Raw genomic sequence first — 19769 nt, forward strand, 5'->3', positions numbered from 1 at the left:
AGCACATCAGTGCATTGAGCTACTTCAAGATAAAAGCAATAACAGATCGCAGAATGCAGTGTTAGAGTTATAGGGAAAATACAGGGTAGGCAGACAAGACCACAACAAGAGTCCCTCGTATTGTAAGAGAGGTCCATTCAGTTGTCAACAGTGGGATAAAAGCTCTTCTTTATCCTGGCCAAAAAGACTTTCAGGCTTTTGTGTTTGCTGCCTGATGGCAGGCAGGAAGAGGAGAGAGTGGCCGGGGTGGTTTGGGGCTTTGATTGCCTTGGCTGTTTTACTGAGATCGTAAGGAGTATGGACAGATACGATGGAGAGGAAGCTGGAGCTGAGCTGTGTTCACAACTCTCTGCAGTTCCTTATGGCCTCAGGCAGAGCAGTTGCTGAACCAAGCTGTGATACCTCTGAACAGGATGCATTCTGTTGCGCATTCATAGACATAGGTGAGGTTCAACAGGAGTATCTAACAAACGCTACCTTTTTATTATTCTCAGAAGATTATCCATGATCTTATTAAATGAAGAAACAGGCATAATGGGCTGATTGGCCTACTCCTGTTTCATAAAAACATAAAGAACATAAGAAATAGGAGCAGCAGTAGGTCATCTGGCCCGTCAAGCCTTCTCTGCCATTTAATAAGATCATGGCTGATCAGGCCATGGACTCATCTCCACTTACCTGCCTTTTCCCCGTAACCCATAATTCTCCTACTATGCAAGGATCTATCCAACCTTGTCTTAAATATATTTATTGAGGTAGCCTCCACTGCTTCACTGGGCAGAGATGATTTTTATTTTGTGTCTGAATCACATTGTTCATAAAGAAGTGTGCTACATAAAGAAAGTTCCTTCTAAAAGAGCAGAAAGATTAGGCAAATCAGGCAGTGATATGGATCAGGGTAAAAGTGACTGGTGCTTCCTGGTTTGTCCTTGGATTGTTGCTGTTTCTATAGCAACAGTGGACAGCCAAAGATGTAGTGAACCTACAAACAGTGACATCGTCACAATAATTTGTACAGCAAAATAATAAAGGACAGGAACAATGGAGTAAAACCTGCCAGAGGCACTGACATCAGAATCAAGAGCTGCATTTCAGAAAATACAAATGTACTGTAGTGTTAAAAAAGTATTTGAATTATATAGTATGGGAAACAATTTGTCAGATGCATCACCTCCCTTGCTATAAGGCTTTATTTGATACTCCCCTTTACTCTGTTTTAAGTCTGTGCAACTCTAACAGATGATAAGCAGTAGATAGTGACTACATCATTGTTTATAAAGAGGAGATTGAGATAGATATTTTTCTTGTATAGTGCAAAAGAAAATTCAGTGAAAGGTGGTTGGAGAAATAAGCATGATACTTTTGTAACTGAGGAGCTCAGAAAGGCTAAATGGTCATTGTCATAGAGTCACACAGCATAAAAAAAGACCCTTTGGGCTGACCAAGGTGCCAATCTGAGCTGGTTCCATTTGCCTGCAATTTTCCTTCAAGGTCTACTCCTTGTGTCATCTTGCCATAATCCCTCATGTTTCACAACCAAACAAATAAAACTAGCATGAAAGGTTGTCCTGCCTAGCAATTAGATTTCATCTTTCTTGGTGTGATTAAACATCACTGTGTGTATGGGTGTGACCAAATAGGGAACATCAGAAATAGGAGCAGGACTGGGCCATCTGGCCCATCAAGCCTGCTCCATCATAAGACCATAAGATCATAAGACATGGGTACACAATTAGGCCATTCAACCCACTGTCTGCTCTGCTATTCTATCATAGCTGATTTATTATCCCTCTCAACCCCATTTTCATCCTTCTCCCTGTAACCTTTGATAACCTGACTCATCAAGAACTTATCAACCCCTGCTTTAAAAATGCTCAATGACTTGACCTCCACAGCTACCCATGGAAATGAATTCCACAGATTCACCACACCCTGGCTAAAGAAATTTCTCCTCATCTCCGTTCCAAATAGGTGTCTCACTATTCTTGAGTCTGTGCCTTCTGGTCCTAGATTCACTCACTACATCCTCTCTACATCCACTCTATCTAGGCCTTTCAGTATTTGATAGGTTTCAATAAGATCCCCCATCATTCTTCTAAACTCCAGTGAGTACAAGCTCAGACCCATCAAATGCTCCTCATATGTTAACCCTCATGAACATTAAATGTTAGCACATGTTTTCTAAGATAAGGGGCCCAAAACTGCTCACAGTACTCCAAGTGCAATCTGACCAGTGCCTACCTGTGGACCATGAGTATTCAATATTAGTCACAACAGTTGCCAGTTTGCTTTGCAGCAATCAGATGGGGTTCTTTAAGTGTTCTCACACTTCTCCACCGGCAACTACTCCCAATGCGTACTCACATCTTTGTTGCAAACAAGGACCAGAAGAATGCGCTAGTAGGACAAAGAAGCGGGCAGGAAATTATCATTGTGGACGCAATCCACCCTGCAAACTGACTTTTCTAAAAGCCCCCTTCTGGAAAGTGCAATGGGGCTTTTAAAACAAAATCTTCATGCCACTTTAAAAGTTACCTCCTGAAGTTAGTTAACCTGATCAATCATTTTGGATAGCCTCCCTCCATCCCCCTCTATTTCCCATATTACTGCAATGTAACCACTTTTAAACATGTTTTATAATGTTGTTTACATTCTAAATACAAGTTGGTAGTTATGTATTTATGCACATTTTATCTGTACTTTCACCACAAACTTTTTTTAATGTATAATTCTTTACTCTTTATAATTGTTGAATGTTGTTTTCTGTTGCATGTTGCACCCTGATCAATACACCACAGTAATTTCCTAATAAGTATACCATAGAACCATGGAACATTACAGCACAGAATCAGGCCTTTTGGCCCTTCTTGGCTGTGCCGAAACATTTTTCTGCTTAGTCCCACTGACCTGCACCCGGCCCATAATCCCTCCTTGCACCTCTCATCCATGTACCTGTCCAAGTTTTTCTCAAATGTTAAAAGTGAGCCCGCATTTACAACTTCATCTGGAAGCTCATTCCACACTTCCACCACTCTCTGTGTGAAGAAGCCCCCCCCCCAATGTTCCTTTTAAACTTTTCTTCCTTCACCTGTAACCCCCTAACCCATGTCCTCTGATTTTTTTCTCCCCTAGCCTCAGTGGAAAAAGCCTACTTGCATTCACTCTATCTATACCCATCATAATTTGATATACCTCTATGAAGTCTCCCCTCATTCTCCTACATTCCAGGGAATAAAGTCCTAACCTATTCAACCTTTCTCTGTAACTCAGTTTCTCAAGTCCTGGCAACATCCTTATAATCCTTCTCTGTACTCTTTCAACCTTATTAATATCCTTCCTGTAATTCAGTGACCAACACTGCACACAATACTCCAAATTCGGCCTCACCAATGCCTTATACAACCTCACCATTACATTCCAACTCTTATACGCAATACTTTGATTTATAAAGGCCAATGTACCAAAAGCTGTCTTTACTACCCCATCTACCTGTGACACCACTTCTGGGACTTTTGTATCTGTATTCCTAGATCCCTCTGTTCTACTGCACTCCTCAGTGCCCTACCATTTACATTGTATGTTCTACCTTTGTTTGTCCTTCCAAGGAGCAATACCTCACACTTGTCTGTATTAAACTCCATCTGCCATTTTTCAGCCCATTTTTCCAGCTGGTCCAGATCCCTCTGCAAGCTTTGAAAACCTTCCTCACTGTCCACTACACCTCCAATCTTTGTATCATCAGCAAATTTGCTGATTCAATTTACCACATTATCATCCAGATCATTGATATAGATGAAAAATAACAATGGACCCAGCACGGATCCCTGTGGCACACCACTAGTCACAGGCCTCCACTCAGAGAAGCAATCCTCCACTACCACTCTCTGGCTTCTCGTATTGAGCCAATGTCTAATCCAATTTACTACCTCACCATGTATACTTAGCGACTGAATATTCCTAACTAACCTCCCATGTGGGATCTTGTCAAAGGCCTTACTGAAATCCATGTAGACAACATCCACTGCCTTCCCTTCATCCAATTCCCTTGTAACCTTCTCGAAGAACTCTAATAGATTTGTTAAACATGATCTACCACACACAAAGCAATGTTGACTCTCCCTAATAACTCCCTGTCTATCTAAATACTTGTAGATCCTATCTCTTAGTACTCCTTCCAATAATTTATCTGCTACCGACGTCAAACTTACCAGCCTGTAATTTCCTGGATTAATTTTAGAGCCTTTTTTAAACAATGGAACAACATGAGCTATCCACCAATCCTCCGGCACCTCACCCATAGATACTGACATTTTAAATATATCTGCCAGGGCCCCTGCAATTTCAACACTAGAATACCCATGAATGTATACAGCGAATAAACTTGATCCTTGGTCCTGTGACTGTCATGGTGATAGCACTAATGTTCTCCATGAGAAGCACTGGTGGGACATGAAGAGTGGGAGGCAGGAACCATATGCAATGGAGAAATGTCAGGAAGCGTACACTCAGTGGCCACTTTATTAGGTACACTTGCTCAATAATACAAGTATCTAATAAGCCAGTCAAGTGACAATGATTGCATAAAATCTTGCAGGCGTGGTCCAGAGGTTGAGTTTGTTCATTCAGACTAAGCATCAGAATGAGGAAGAAATGTGATTGAGAGACTTTGACCGTGGAATGATCGTTGGTGCCAGACGGTGTGGCTTGAGTATCTCAGAAACTGCTGATCTCCTGGGATTTTTGAGCACACCAGTCTCTAAAGTTTACAAAGAATGGCATGAATACCAAAAAAAAAAATACAGTGAGCAGCAGCTCTGTGAGTGAAAACACCTTGTTAATGAGAGAGGTCAGAGAATGGCCAGACTAGTTCAAGCTGACAGGAAATCTACAGTGACTCAAACAACCACATGTTACTGCATTGATATGCAGAGGAGCATCTCTATCCACATTAAACCTTGAAGTGGATGTGCTACAACAGCAGAAGACCATGAACATAACCTCTGTGCATATATCATGTCAAGGTTCATTCAATGGTATTGTGACTACTGAAACTGTTTTAAACTATACCCACACAGTCAAGTACTAGCTATACTCACATTCACACAAATAACAAATAATTACTTCCTTCATTTCTCCCTGCTTGAGAGAGCAGCTATGCAGATGAAGGAAGTTCTCAATGGCAGACAGGGTCCTCCTCGATGTGGACAGAGAGATCCAGGACACATGAGGTGGAGGAGTTCCTCACTAATTAAGCTGTCCAAAAAGGATGGGTTGCTGGCCTGAGCAGAGGCTCACCATTCTGGAGTGGAGTGAGCAGTGAGCCCTGGGAGCTGCCATTAGAACAATTCTTCGGCCTATTACATCCATGCTAATCTTTTTGCCCATCTACAAAAATCCCACTCACATTAGGATCACATTATTCTATATCTTGCTGACTTAAGTGTCTTTCTAAATGCCTTTCAAACATAACTATTGTATCTGATTCCATCACCTCCTCTGGTACCACATTCAAGACATCAACCACTTCCTGTACTGTAAAAAAGCCTTGCCATGTGAATTCTCTCTCTCTCTCTCTCTCTCTCTCCCCCCTGTCTGTCCCTTTCCTTCTCTCCCTCACCTTTCCTCTCCCTCCCCATCCCTCCCCCTACCTCCCTCCCTCCCTTTCTCTCTCTCCCCTCCCTCTCTCCCCTCTCTCCCTCCCCCTCCCCATTCCCCTCTCTACCTCTCTCACTCCCATCCCTCCATCTTCCCCTTTCTCTCTCTCTCCCACCCTAGCACCTTCCCCTAAGTGTATGTCCTCTTGTTTTCAAAACTGCCACTTTATGAAAAAATAATTTTCCCTAAGGTTCCTCCCTAAACTATGCTTCTTATAATTTTATTTACTTTCATGAGGTCACCCCTCAGCTGCCTTTGTTCCAGGGAAAATAAGCTCCGCCTATCAAGCTCTCCCCATAATAAATCCAGTTAATCCAAGCAAAATCCTATACATTAGTACAAATACCTATGTCAGGATGCTGTTCATTGACTATAGCTCAGCGTTTAACACCCTCATTCCTACAGTCCTGATCAAAATGCTACAGAACCTGGGCCTCTGTACCTCCCCCTGCAATTGAATCCTCAACTTCCTAACCGGAAGATCACAACCTGTGCGGATTGGTAATAAAATCTCCACTTTGCTCATGATCAACACTGGTGATCAACCCTCAGAGATGTGTGCTTAGCCCACTGCTCTTCTCTCTCTCTATTCTTGTGACTGTGTGGCTAGGCATAACTCAAATGCTATCAGTAAATTTACTGATAATGCAAACATTGCTGGCAGAATCTCAGACAGAGACAAAAGGGTGGATGGGAGTGAGATATACCAGCTAATTAAGTGGTGTCACAGCAACAACCTTGCAGACAACATCAGTAAGTGTCATGGTCCGGTCCGGAGCCCGCATTCCGGGTCTTGATCCGGTACACAGAATCTGGACTCTGGGTCTTGCAGCCGTCCCTCCTGTCACCCTTAAGCCAATTAGGATCCTCTTGGCTTAAGGAGGCACACCTGTTGCCTATTCAGCTGGCAGGTGTTTATAAAGGGTCCTGGGACCAAACCTGGTTGGGTTTTGAACTTGTTTCCTTTGCTTGTACTGTCTATCCTGTTTTGACCTTGTCCTGGTTGCTCTGCCTTCCCTGTTCTGACCTGTGTGTCATATTTGTCCTGCTGGTGCTGTTTACCCCAGCTTGGAGTACCTGCTACTAATCAATGAGTTCTGTGAGTCAGTCTTGGAGTCACCCTGGGCCTAGTCCTTTTCCTACCCCTTGCCCCTATTGGGCAGGTCAGGCCAGATTGCTGTTGCCTGATGGGGGACTCTGCCCCTTTTCCTATCCCTTGCTTCTGATGGGTAGTACCCTGCACCTGCCCAGGTTTCCTGAGACTTGCCCAGGCAGCTGTGTCCATGCCTGGGAGGTGGTTGTGCTAAGGAGTTATGTGATTTGAAGACCCTGCCTTGCCATGAACCTCAAGAGTCTGTCTTGCCTGCCTGAACCCCAGTGTTACCCCTTGCATGCCATGGTCTCCCCATCTTGTTCTATCCTTTAGTTATTCCTGTTCTGCCTCTAGTACTTCAGTGCCTGTGTCCTGCACTTGGGTCCATTCCGTGTCCCTCTGTGACAGTAAGATCAAACAACTGATAGTGCACTTCAGTAAGGTAGGACAAGGGATTACAAACCAGTCCTCATTGATGGATGAGGGGGAGAGAGGGGGAGAGAGAGAGATTTCAAGTTCCTTGGTGTCAATATCTCTGAGGACCTAATCTGATCCCAACATATTGATGCAGCTATAAAGAAGGCAAGATGGTGGTTATATTTCATGCCCTGATGAAGGATCTTGGTTTAAAATGTTGACTGTACTCTTTGGCGTAGATGCTGCCTGGCCTGCTGAGTTCCTCTGGCATTTTGTGTGTGTGTAGCTTGGATGTACAGCATCTGCACATTTTCTCTTGTATATTTCATTAGGAGTTTGAGGAGATTTGATTTGTCACCTGAAACACAAAAAAAAAACCTTCTACAGATTCACTGTGGAGAGCATTCTAACTGGTTGCACCACCATCTGGAATGCAGGGGGGCTTACTGCGCAGGATCAAAGTAAGCTGCAGAGAGTTGTAAAATTAGTCAGCTCCATCATGGGTGCTAACCTCTGTACTTTCCAAGACATCTTAAAGAAGCAGTGCTTCAGAAAGGAGTCATCCATTATGAAGGACCCCACCACTCAGGACATGCCCTCTTTTCATTGTTATCACCAAGGAGGCCCAGAAGCCTGAAGGTGCGCACACAGTGATTCTGGAATGGCTTCCTATGTTCTGCCATCTGATTTATAAATAGACATCAAACCCACACTACTTTATTAACTAGTTAATATACAGTACATATAAATATTACTGTAATTCTGGTTTTTTCTATATATTTATCAAGTATGGTATTGCTGCCACAAAGTTAAAAAATTTCATGACATATGCTGATATATTAAATCTGATTCTGATCCTGTCAAATCCCTTCTGTACTCTCTCCAATGTGATCACCTGTTTCTGCATAATACTACAAATATTGACTAACCAGTTGCTATATACACTCAGTAGCCACTTTAATAGGTACATGTTTGTGTTCTGCTGCTGTAGGCCATCCACTCCAAGATTTGATGTGTTCAGAGATGTTGTGCTGCACACTATTCTTGTAATGTGTGGTTATTTGAGTTACTGTCACCTTCCTGTCAGCTTGAAGCAGTCTGCCCATTCTCCTCTGACCTCTCTCATTAACAAGTCATTTTCACCAACGGATCCGAAGCTTAGATGTCTTAAAATATTTCACACCATCTTCTGTAAACTCTAAGAACTGCTGTGCGTGAAAGTCCCAGGAGATCAGCAGTTTCTGAGCTACTTTAACAACCCCATCTGGCAATCATTCCACTTAGATCACATTTCTTCCTTACTCTGATGTTTGGGCCTCTTAACCAACTGAATCTCTTGACCATGTCTGCATGCTTTTAAGCATTGGGTCGCTGCCACATGATTGGTTGCTTCGATGTTTGCATTAATAAGCAGATGTACAGGTGTACCTAATAAAATGGCCACTTAGTGTAGATTCCCAACGCTTATATTCCATACTCTGACTTATGAACGCAAGTATGTGCTTTCTTCACCATTCTACTAACTTGAATTGTTACAACGGGCTTGGTCATTACATCTCTCTGTTCATCAACATTCTTTCATGCCTTATTAGCATGAAATAATAATGGTCTGGAACTCCAGTTTATGTCAAGTAAGTTTCATGCATGAATTGCACAGCAAATGAAATTATTAGGTGCATACCTGAATCCTGGTAAATCTTGTGATGCACTACAGTGAATCCCTGCTAAGTGGCCACAGAAGTCTAGTGACTGATAAGGTTTCACCAATAATGGTTGGTGGTGTAATGCACTCAGTCACTTTGTGCAGCACTGAAGAATATAGCAACTTCTAATTCAATGTTCTGAGCACTTTATAGAAAGTGCAAAAGTTTGAACTTATACGAAACACACAATAATGCTGAAGGAACTCAGCAGGTCCAGCAGCGTCTATGGAGGGGAATGTGAAGCCTCCAGGTGGCTACGCCTGGAGTAATGTATTCAGTTCTGCTCACCGCAATATAGCAAGGATGTGGAGGTTTTGAAGATGGTGCAGAAGAGACTTACCAGGATGTTACTTGGATTAGAGAATATGTGCCATAAGACCAGAAGGTACAGGAGCAGAGTTAGGCCATTTGGCCCATTGAGTCTGCCTTGCCATTTCATGATGGCTGATTTAACTTTCCTCTCAGCCCCAATCCCCTGCCTTCTCCCTCTATCCCTTCATGCCCTGTCCAATCAAAGATCTATCAACTTTTGCCTTAAATATACATAAAGACTTGACCTCCACAGACTCACCACTCTCTGGCTAAAGAAATTCCTCATCTCCATTCTAAAGCGATGGCCCTCTATTCTGAGGCTGTGTCCTCAGGTCTTAGACTCCCTCAGTACAGGAAACATCCTTTCCCCATCCACTCTAAGGCCCTTCTACTATTCAATAGGTTTCAATGAGGTTTCACCCCTCATTCTTCTGAATTCTAGTGAATTCAGGCCCAGAGCTATCAAACACTCTTCATATGACAAGCTGTTGAAACGTGGAATTATTTTCGTGAACTTTCTTTGAATCCTCTCCAGTTTCAGCACATGCTTTCTAAGATAAGGGGCCCAAAACTGCTCACAATACTCCAACAGAAGACTAACCAGGGCTTTATAAAGTTTCAACATTATGTCCTTGCTTTTAAATTCTAGTCCTCTTGAAATGAATGCTAACATTCCATTTGCCTTCCTCACCACAGACTCGACTTAACTTGTATGGAATCCTGCACAGGGACTCCCAAGACCCTTTGTGCCATTTTTTTTGAATTTTCTCCCCATTTAGAAAATATTCAACCCTTTCATTTCTTCTACCAAAATGCATGATCATACACTTTATTACACTATATTCCATCTGCCATTTCATTGTGCATTCTCCTAATCTGTCTGTCCTTCTGCAACCTCTCTACTCCTCAAGACTACCTGACTCTCCATGTATTTTCATATTGTCTGCAAACTTTGCAACAAAGCCATCAATCCCATCACCCAAATCATTGACATATAATGCAAAAAGAATCGATTCCAAGACAGGCCCCTGTGGAACACCACTAATCACCAGCAGCCAACCAAAAAAGGTTCCTTTTATTCCCACTCTTTGTCTCTGCCAGTCAGCAACTGCTTTATCTATGCTAGAGTATTTTCTGTAATATCGCCAGCTGATAGCTTGTTAAAGCAGCTTCATGTGTAGCAATTTGTCAAAGGCCTTCTGAAAATCCAAGTACACAACATCAAACATCCTTTGTCTATCCTGCTTGTTATTTCTTCAAAGACTTTCAACTGATTTGTCAGGCAAGGTTTTCCCTTAAGAAAACCATGCCGACTAAGGCCTATTTTATCATATATCTCCAAGTACCATGAGACTGAATCCTTAAAATTCAGCTCCAACATCTTCCCAACCACTGAGGTCAGACCAACTGGCCGATAGTTCCCTTTCTTCTGCCTCTCTCTTAAAGAATGGAGTGCATTCTGCAATTTTCCAGTCTTCAGTAACCATTCCAGAATCTAGTACTTCTTGAAAGATCATTAATAATGCTTCCACAATTTCTTCAGCCTCCTATTTCAGAACACAGGGGTGTACACCATCTGGTCTAGGTGACTTAACTACCTTCACTCCTTTCAGTTTCCCAAGAACCTTCTCTTTACTAATGGTAACTTCACACACTTCATGACTCCTGACACCTGGAACTTCCATTATACTGCTACTGTCTTCCACCGTGAAAACTGATGCAAAATACATATTCAGTTCATCTGCCATTTCCTTGTCCTTCATTACTACCTCTCGAGCATCATTTTCCAGTGGTCTGATATCAACTCCTGCCTCTCTTTTGCACTTCATGTATGGGAAGAAATCTTTAATATTATTGGCTAGCTTACTTTCATATTCCATCTTTACCTTCTATCTGACTTTTTAAGTTGCCTTTTGTTGGTTTTTAAAAGGTTCCCATTGCTCTAACTTCCCAATAATTTTTGGTCTATTATGTGCCCTCTCTTTGGCTTTTACGTTGGCTTTGTCTTCTCTTGTTAGCCACGGCTGTGTGTCATCTTGCCTTTAGAATGCTTCTTCCTCTTTGGGATGTATATATCCTGTGCATCTGAATTGTTCCAAAAATTCCAACTACTGCTGCTCTGCCATCATCCCTGCCAGCGTTCTTTCCCAATCACTTCTGGCCAACTCCTCTCTCATGCCTCTGCAATTCCCTTTACTCCACTGTAATAATGATACAAATGACTTTAACTTTTCATTCTCAAATTTCAGGGTGATTTCGATCACTTTATGATCACTTACTCCAGAAGGCTCTTTTAGCATAAGCTCTCTAATCAATTCCAGTTCATTGCACAATACCCAAATCAGAATAGTTGATCCCTGAGTGAGGTCAACCATGAGCTGCTCTAAAAAGCCATCTCACAGGCCCTCTAGAAGATCCCTCTCCTGGAATCCAGCAACAACCTGTTTTTCCCAAACTAACTGCATATTGAAATCCCCCATGACTATTGTAACATTGCCCTTTTGATGTGCATTTTCTATCTTCCATGATAATTTGTGAATCACATCCTTATTACTGTTTGGGGTTCTGTATACAACTCCCATTTGGGGTCTTTTTATTCTTGCAGTTCCTTTGCTTTGTTCACAATGATTCAGCACCTTTGGACCCTGACACCTCTTTCTCATGATTTGATTTAATTTTTTTACCAAGAGAGTTCTGCCTTTCTGCCTATCCTTTTGATACAATGTGTATCCTTGGAAATTAAGCTCCAAACTATAATCTTCTTTTAGGTATGACTCAGCAATGCCTAAACACCATACATGCCAATCCATAAGGAGAGATTGGAGAAAGTATGTTTGCTTTCGATGGAGCAGCAGTGGCTGAGGAAATGTAATAGAAGCTTATAAGATTATGAGGGGAATAAATAGTGTAGGCAGCTGGTATCTTTTTACCAGGGTGGAAGTGTGTACTAAATAGCCATGCATTCAAGGTGAGAGGGGGTAAATTCAAAGGAGATGAGTGTGGGGAAGGAGGAGTTTTTAACACGGTAGTGAGTGCTTGGTATGCGCTGCCAGGGGTGTAGTGGAGTTAAATATGACAGAGTGCTTTGAGAGGCTCTAAGATGCACACATGAATGACCATAAGGCATAAAGCATAGGAGCAGAATTAGACAATTCAGCCCATGGAGTTTGCTTCACCATTCCGCCATGGCTGATTTATTATCCTTCTCAACATCTTTCTCCTGCTTTCACCTCAACCTTTGATGGTCTTAGTAATCGAGAACCTATCAACCTCTGCGTCAAATATACCCAATGACTTGGCCTCCACAGCCATCTGAGGCAATGATCTCCATAGATTCACCACCCTCTGGCTCAAGAAATTTTGCCTCATTTCTGTTTAGGGATGTCCTTCTATTATGAGGCTTCACCCTCTGGTCCCACTATAGGAAGCATCCTTTCCATGTTCACACTATCTAACCCTTTCAATATTCAATAAGTTTCAGTGAGATCCGCCTTCATTCTTCTAGGCAGAAGGGATTAATTTAGTTAGATGTTTAATTACCAGTTAAATTAGTTCAGCACAGCATTGTGGGACCAAAGCCTCGTTCCTGAGCTGTACTGTCCCAAGTGCCTTTTCAACTCTCCATTAAGATAAAAAGGGCTTCTTACAGCTTATTATGCAGCAGATGTGTTGCAGGAAGTCTCAATATTCCAAGGTAGAGTTTGTCGGTGCAGCACTTCACATTTCCTATTTAATTAGCAGTCACACATTTGGTTCTGAGTGTGAAAACAGTGATTTCAAACCTGCACCAAGGGTATTTGTGGAATTCTCTACCCCAGCAGGCGGGTGGATAATTGGATGTATTTAAAGTGGAGGTGGATAGATTGAAAAATAATGGAACTGGAATTGGAGTTGGTTTATTATTGTCACATGTACAGTGAAAAACTTGTCTTTCATACTGTTCATACTGATCAGATCATTACTCAGTGCATTGAGGTAAAACATGGTGAAACAATAGCAATGCAGAATAAAGTGTAACAGCTACAAAAAAAAAGTGCAGTGCAGGTAAACAAAAAGGCACCAGACCATAATAAGGCAGATTGTGAGATCAAAAGCAAATTTATCATTCTAGAAGAGGAACACACATAAAATAGCAACTAGTGCAAAAGGAATAAAGAATAGTTATTTTGGGCCAAAACCCTTCATGTAAACAGGATCTTGGCCTGAAACAGCGACTCTTCATTCCTTTCCATAGATGTTGCCTGATCTGCTGAATTCCTTCAGCACTTTGTTTGCATTACTCTGGATATCCAGCACCTGCAGAATCTCTTGTGTTCATACTAGAAGAGGAGTTGAGTCCACCATAGATCATAGTAAATGATGGAGAAGGCTGGAAAGGCCTAAAGCTTACTCTTGCCTTCCCTGTATCTTGTGTATGAACACAAACTGAAGCTGGTTTTCCAGGAAAGTGCTCACAGTGCGCTACACAACTGGAGAAGCTATCTTTCTGATGAGGTGAACCAACTGAGTCCACTCGCATGTGTTCTCTCAGTGGATTTTGGGCACCACCATTAATTATATTGAATAATTAAAATACAAAACTTAATTGCTGTAATTATGTGGCAGCTATTTTGTTTCACAATAACTGGTTCCTTTCTATATATTATGTAAGATAATTAATACATAATGCTCTGATGTACAGTATACTCACAATGATAATACTATTCAATGGAGGTACCTACACCTCCAGTAGTACACTGGTAAAAACTCTTTCAGTAGGTGCTTGGGTTAATGAATCCTGCCTTTCCTGCATCTAATCCATCAATATTCTTGCCATGAATGAAGGAACATTAACCAAGGATTTTATTACACCATGTAGCTCATGTTTAGTTCTTGTTGCACTTGCATTACCATAATATTGCCCAAGGAAAGGGTCTGTTAGAGGCATAATAAAGCCTGACAAAGCTTTTCAATTTGATTATACAAAGGTGTGAAGGTCATGATTTGGTTGCACACTAGACACATGGCCTCAAAATCCTTGGCTGAGACCCCAGTGCAGTGTTGAGCAAAAGCAGCTGCTTTGGACAAGATGTTAAACTCAGACCACCACCTCTCTGTCAGGTATCCCTTGACACTATTGTGAGGAAGAGTGCTCTCTCGTACCCTGGTCAATAATATATCCTTCAAACAATGTCGTGAAACTGGATAATCTTATTATCAACACAATATGTTTTGTGGAAGCTCGCTGTGCACAAATTGGTTGCCATGATAACATAGATAGAATAGTGCAGTGCAGGAACAGACCATAAGGCATAAGAAGAAGGAGCAATATTAAGCCAAATGGCCCATTGTCTGCTCCACAGACCCTATGACCTACGTTATTCTGAATGAGACTAAATCTCTTCTGTCCTCTCATAAAATTATGTCCTGTCATAGTAACTGTTAGCCCTTGGAAACAAGCAGTAAGGCTGATCAACACATCCACCCAGTGATCCATTCATTCACACCTCACATCAGCACTACTTTATCATTTCCTGTCAGAGTCACCTTATGTACAGAAACTCCTGTGCCTGGACATACAATCAATCTATGTGCAGTATATAAGTTATTTTATGCATTTGCTGTATATCTGTTGTGTTTTTTTATTACTGTGTTTATCTTATCACTTTTTTTGTGCTACGCCAGATCCAGAGTAACAATTATTTTGTTCTCCTTTACATTTGCGTACTGGAAATGGCATGAAACAATTTTGGTAATTCTTGCTAATTCTAGGGAAAAAAGGCACCGGCTGTCCACTCTTTCTGTCTTATGGATAGAATGTACAACTCGATAAGTCATGACTCATCCTCCTTCACTCCAAAGAGAAAAGCTCACTCAAGCTTTCCTCATAAGACGTGATTCTAATCCAAGCAGCTTTCTGGTAAATCTCCTCCACACCTTCTCTAAAGCTTACACTCCCTCCATATATGTGTAAATGTGAGGGATTCTTAAAGGCCACTGTTGTATTTTCTTCCATCATTCCATGGCAATCTGTTTCATGTGCCCACTAGTCTCTGTGTAAAAAATCTGCCTTATGCATCTAACCCCTCTCTCACCTTAAAAGCATGTCCTTAAGAAGTTGATATTTCTACCTCAGAAGAAAATGTTTGACTATCTATCCTATTTATGCCTCTCATAATTTTATAAAACTTCTGTCAGGTATCTCCTCAGCCTCCGATACTCCACAGAAAACAATCCAAGCAGTAAGGCTGATCACCACCTCATCTCTCCAACCTCTCCGTATAGTTCATATTTGATAATCCAGGCAACATTGGAGTGTTGTGAGCGGACCTTTTTTAATATTCTAGCTCCTCCCCATGACTCTTTTCTCCTTAGCACCTCCCCCCAAATATCCTGAAATCCTCACGAGTGTCCATTATCCTGGGGGGGGGGGGGGGTTGTCACAAAGGGAGGACAAAATGTAATAAAATGGAACCAATATACCAACTTTGAAAGTTCTTCTCCCGCCCTTTACTGCTTAACGTGATCCAGGAGCTCCTGTGAACTCTTGTATTATCTTTGTGAAAGAGTAAGAGCACATTGTGAATATATAGCGTTTCAGGTCATAGACATAGTACAGTACATTAAAGGCCCTTTGGCTCACAATGTTGTGCTGACCTTCTTATCCTACTCCAAGATCAATCTAACCCTTCCCTCCCATGTAGATCTCCATTTTTCTTTCATCCATGTACCTATCTATGTAAGTGTCTCTTAAGTGTCCTGAATGTATCTGCCTTTACAACCACACTCAGCACTGCATTCCACACATTTACTATTCTCTGTGCAAAATCCTACCTCTGATATCACCCCTATTCTTCCCCCCAATCTCCTTAAATTTATGTCCTCTCATATTAGCTATTGCCACTCTGGAAAAAGACGCCGGCTATCCGCTCTATTTATGTTGCTTATTATCTGATACCCCTCTGTCAAGTGACCTTTCATCCTTCTTCATTGCCAAGAGAAAGACATTAGTTCCCTGAGCCTTTCCACATTAGGCATGCTCTGTAATCCAGGCAGCATCTTGGTAAATCTCCTCTCCCACCCCTCTGAAGCTTTCATGATCTTCCTATATTGAGGTGACCAGAACTGTAAATCATAATCCAAGTGAGGTCGAACCAGAGTTTTACAGAGCTTTAACATTACCTCGCATGCCAGACTATTCAGTGTATATTATTGATAAACAGAGTGCAAGTCCTCCCTGGTTTCAAACATTGATTTATGAACATCCCACATACACAAGCAAGCATTTAGGAGACTGGTGGAGAGGATGGGGATGAATTTACTGGCTGCCGCAGGAATCTTCTGCTGGGTGGGAATGGGGTATTTCTAATTGTCTTCTCTCCTCACAGCCACCCTACCACTCAGGCCAGTATAGCTGAAGGCTGGGCCGATCCGAGCAGAGCTGGGTGTGCTCAGCAGCCTCACTCACTCACTCACCGAGTCAGCGAAACAAGCTGGTGGTCACTCTTCCCATCACCACTCTTTCGGTAATCTTCTCCCATGCACTGCTATTGTTAACTTTTGAATCACAAACAGTTCTCAGGAAATACCCCATTCCCATCCTAGGGCCTGTTGTAACCTGGGGACTGCCTGTAATATGAGTGCCCTCTTCCTGACTATTGTTTAGCCGAAGAGAACATATGCTATATCCGTTATGGACCCTGCTGATAATGCTCAGGTTAAGCTACCTAGGTGAGCTGCTCTTCCATGGTGAGTCAATACTGGAATCTCTGGAAGTGAACGAAAGCTCTCGGAATGGTACAGCATCTGTCACTCCGTGACAGAATCACTGAAGCACATCGGAGAGTGATGCATGAATGAACGTTAATGACAGCACTTGAGGATTTTAACCTATCATTGAAATTCTTTCTCCTTTGAGCTCCAAAAGTCACTGTGTCCTCTGATTCTAGTGTGCTCAATAGTATTAAACAGAATTGGACAGCAGAATTTAGAAAGAGAAGAACGTTAGGTTGCTTACCACCTGTACTTACTTTCTTCTGCAAATGTATTGACTTTAGAATTGAAGAAGACCTATCTAAATTGAAGCTAATAAACTATGCTGTTATTTTTGATTGGTAGATCTTCCACATGACTTATGACCTGGCAAGCGCAGTGGTGCGAATCGTTAATTTGATTGGGATGATGCTGTTGTTATGCCATTGGGATGGTTGCCTGCAATTCTTGGTGCCCATGTTGCAAGATTTCCCAGCGGAATGCTGGGTGTCTCTCAACCATATGGTGGTAAGTAGCTCTCACTGTTCACACAGATCTTAATGGATCATAATCAGTCTTGTTGATGCTCCAAGGGCTGTTGTATTACTACCTCTACTGATGGTGAGATCAACTGATTGACAGTGAGCGGATCTCCATATAAACATGTAAAGATGAAGAGTTTTGGAACTAAAACATTAAGTTTGTTTCCTCTTCCACAGATGTTGTCTGACCTACTGAGTATTTCTACGATTGTTCTGCTTTTCTGATTTTCAGCAGTTCTTGTCATGTACATGTTTTCCATTCTTCTGCTTGAGGCCCTAACAAGTTCAAAGTAAATTTATTATCAAAGTACGTATGCATTGCCATATACTACCCTGAGACTCATTTTCTTGCAGGCATCCATAATAGAGCAAAGAAATATAATAGAGTCAATGAAAAGCTTCATACAAAGACTGACAAACAAAATGTAAAAGATAAATTATGCAAATACAAAAATTCTAATAATAATAACAAATAAGTATATAAACAATACTGAGAACAATATTGCAGAGTTCTTGAAAGTGAGTCCATAGGTTAGGGGTTCTCTGCCTGGGATCCACGGACACCTTGGTCAAGGGTAGGGGTACATGGCATATAAAAAGGGTTGGGAACCCCCGCCATAGGTTATGTTCAGTGATCAGTTATGCTGATACAGGCGTTACCTGCAATGGATCAAATGTGGGTGTGTCTCTTTGTCTCTCACTGTTTTTGAAATTAAATAGTTGTCAAAATGAGATTATATCAGCTTGTTTAAGTTTAGGATATAAAATGGAGAAAACCATCTGTTGGGGGAAATGCAATTTCTTCACACTGATGCCATTAATTGAGCAGACATTTTGATATTAACCAAAGCCTCTGATAACAACCTTGTAACATGGTTGTCTGCTCCAGAATTCTTACGTTTTTCTAGTGTTGCTTTCTATGATTCTGATAAGAACAGACATAAAATGAAGCAGATAATGGCACTGACAGGCTGCCATTTTACACTTACCTTCAATGGATTAACTGATCACTTCTCACAACACTCAGTTAATTCTTCATGGCTTCAGCCTTGTCTAAACATTAGATACATCTTCAGTGCTTTTGAGTATTGGACAGTACAAAGTGAATATGCTGCAGAAATGCCTCATAAGTTCAATAATGTGAATTTCATTTATTCTCAGATGAGAAAGACTTGCTTTTGCATTCCCTTCATCTAATGAGAGATATTCAGAAAAATACTAAGTCAAAGTCAAATTTATTGTCATATGCGCAAGTATACATATGCACAGGTGCAATGAAAAACTTAATTGCAGCAGTATCACACTCAAAATACTGGAGGAACTAAGCAGGTCTGGCAACATCTTTGGGAGGAAATAAGCACTTGACATTTCAAGGTGAGACCCTTCAGCAATACTGATGAATGATCTCGGTCCAAAACATTGACTGTTTAATTTCACTCCATAGATACTGCCTGAACTGCTGAGTTCCTCCAGCATTTTGTGTGTTGTTCAAGATTTCCAGCATCTCTGATCTGCAGCAGCATCACAGGCAAATAACATCATATAAGCAGCATTCGCAAGAAAAACATATATTAAACATAAAGTGTATGCAATTTTTACAAGAAAATGCAACTAAAACAAAAAATCCATTTTAGTGTATAGTTCAAAGTAAATTTATTTATTACCAAAATATGTATACGTCACTGTATGCTGCCCTGAGATTCATTTGCTTGCAGGCATTCACAATAGAACAAAGAAATACAATAGAATCAATGATAAACTACTCATTAACAAAGACTGACAACAACCAATGTACAAAAATTGTGCAAATGCAGAAAAAAAATAATATTAACAAACTGGAATTGTACATACAACAGGGAAACAACCGCTTAGTCCAAGCACTACGTCTATAAAGCAACCATTTATATTAACCTGAATTAATTACCCTACCTTCACATTAACTTGCCATAGATTCTACACCTACCTTTGCCCACACACTAGAGCAGTACTTCACAACCTTTTTTATGTCATCAAGCCTTACTATTAACTGACCCCAGGTTGAGTACCCCTGCTGTAAAGCAACTTACAGCCAACTTTCCAACCAAACTGCACTTTATTGTGATGTGGGAGGAGAGCAGAGGCATCTGGATGAATACCCATGTAGTCACAGGAAGACTGTGCTAACCTCCACACAGGCAGCATGGGGTCGAGGGGGGGTGGTGGTGGGGGTGTAGTCTGCCCTGAATCTGTTTTCACTGGATCGGTGAGACAGCAGCTCTACTAGCTGCAGCACTGTGTTCAAGTTCAAGTTTGTCAATCAACCGTACCCAAGTATAC

At 41.5% G+C, this 19769-nt stretch overlaps 1 protein-coding gene across 1 annotated transcript in view; it reads left to right on the forward strand.

Moving 5' to 3' along the window:
- Positions 1-19769, forward strand: part of hcn4 (hyperpolarization activated cyclic nucleotide-gated potassium channel 4) — a 501153-nt gene that overhangs the window by 180428 nt on the left and 300956 nt on the right. Inside the window, exon 3 of the mRNA XM_059946189.1 lies at positions 17278-17439. Coding sequence (XP_059802172.1) covers positions 17278-17439 — 162 coding nt within the window. The remainder of the gene's footprint in view (positions 1-17277; positions 17440-19769) is intronic.

The sequence above is a fragment of the Hypanus sabinus genome, chromosome 21 (genome assembly GCF_030144855.1).
Source record: "Hypanus sabinus isolate sHypSab1 chromosome 21, sHypSab1.hap1, whole genome shotgun sequence".
NCBI classification, from domain to species: domain Eukaryota; kingdom Metazoa; phylum Chordata; class Chondrichthyes; order Myliobatiformes; family Dasyatidae; genus Hypanus; species Hypanus sabinus.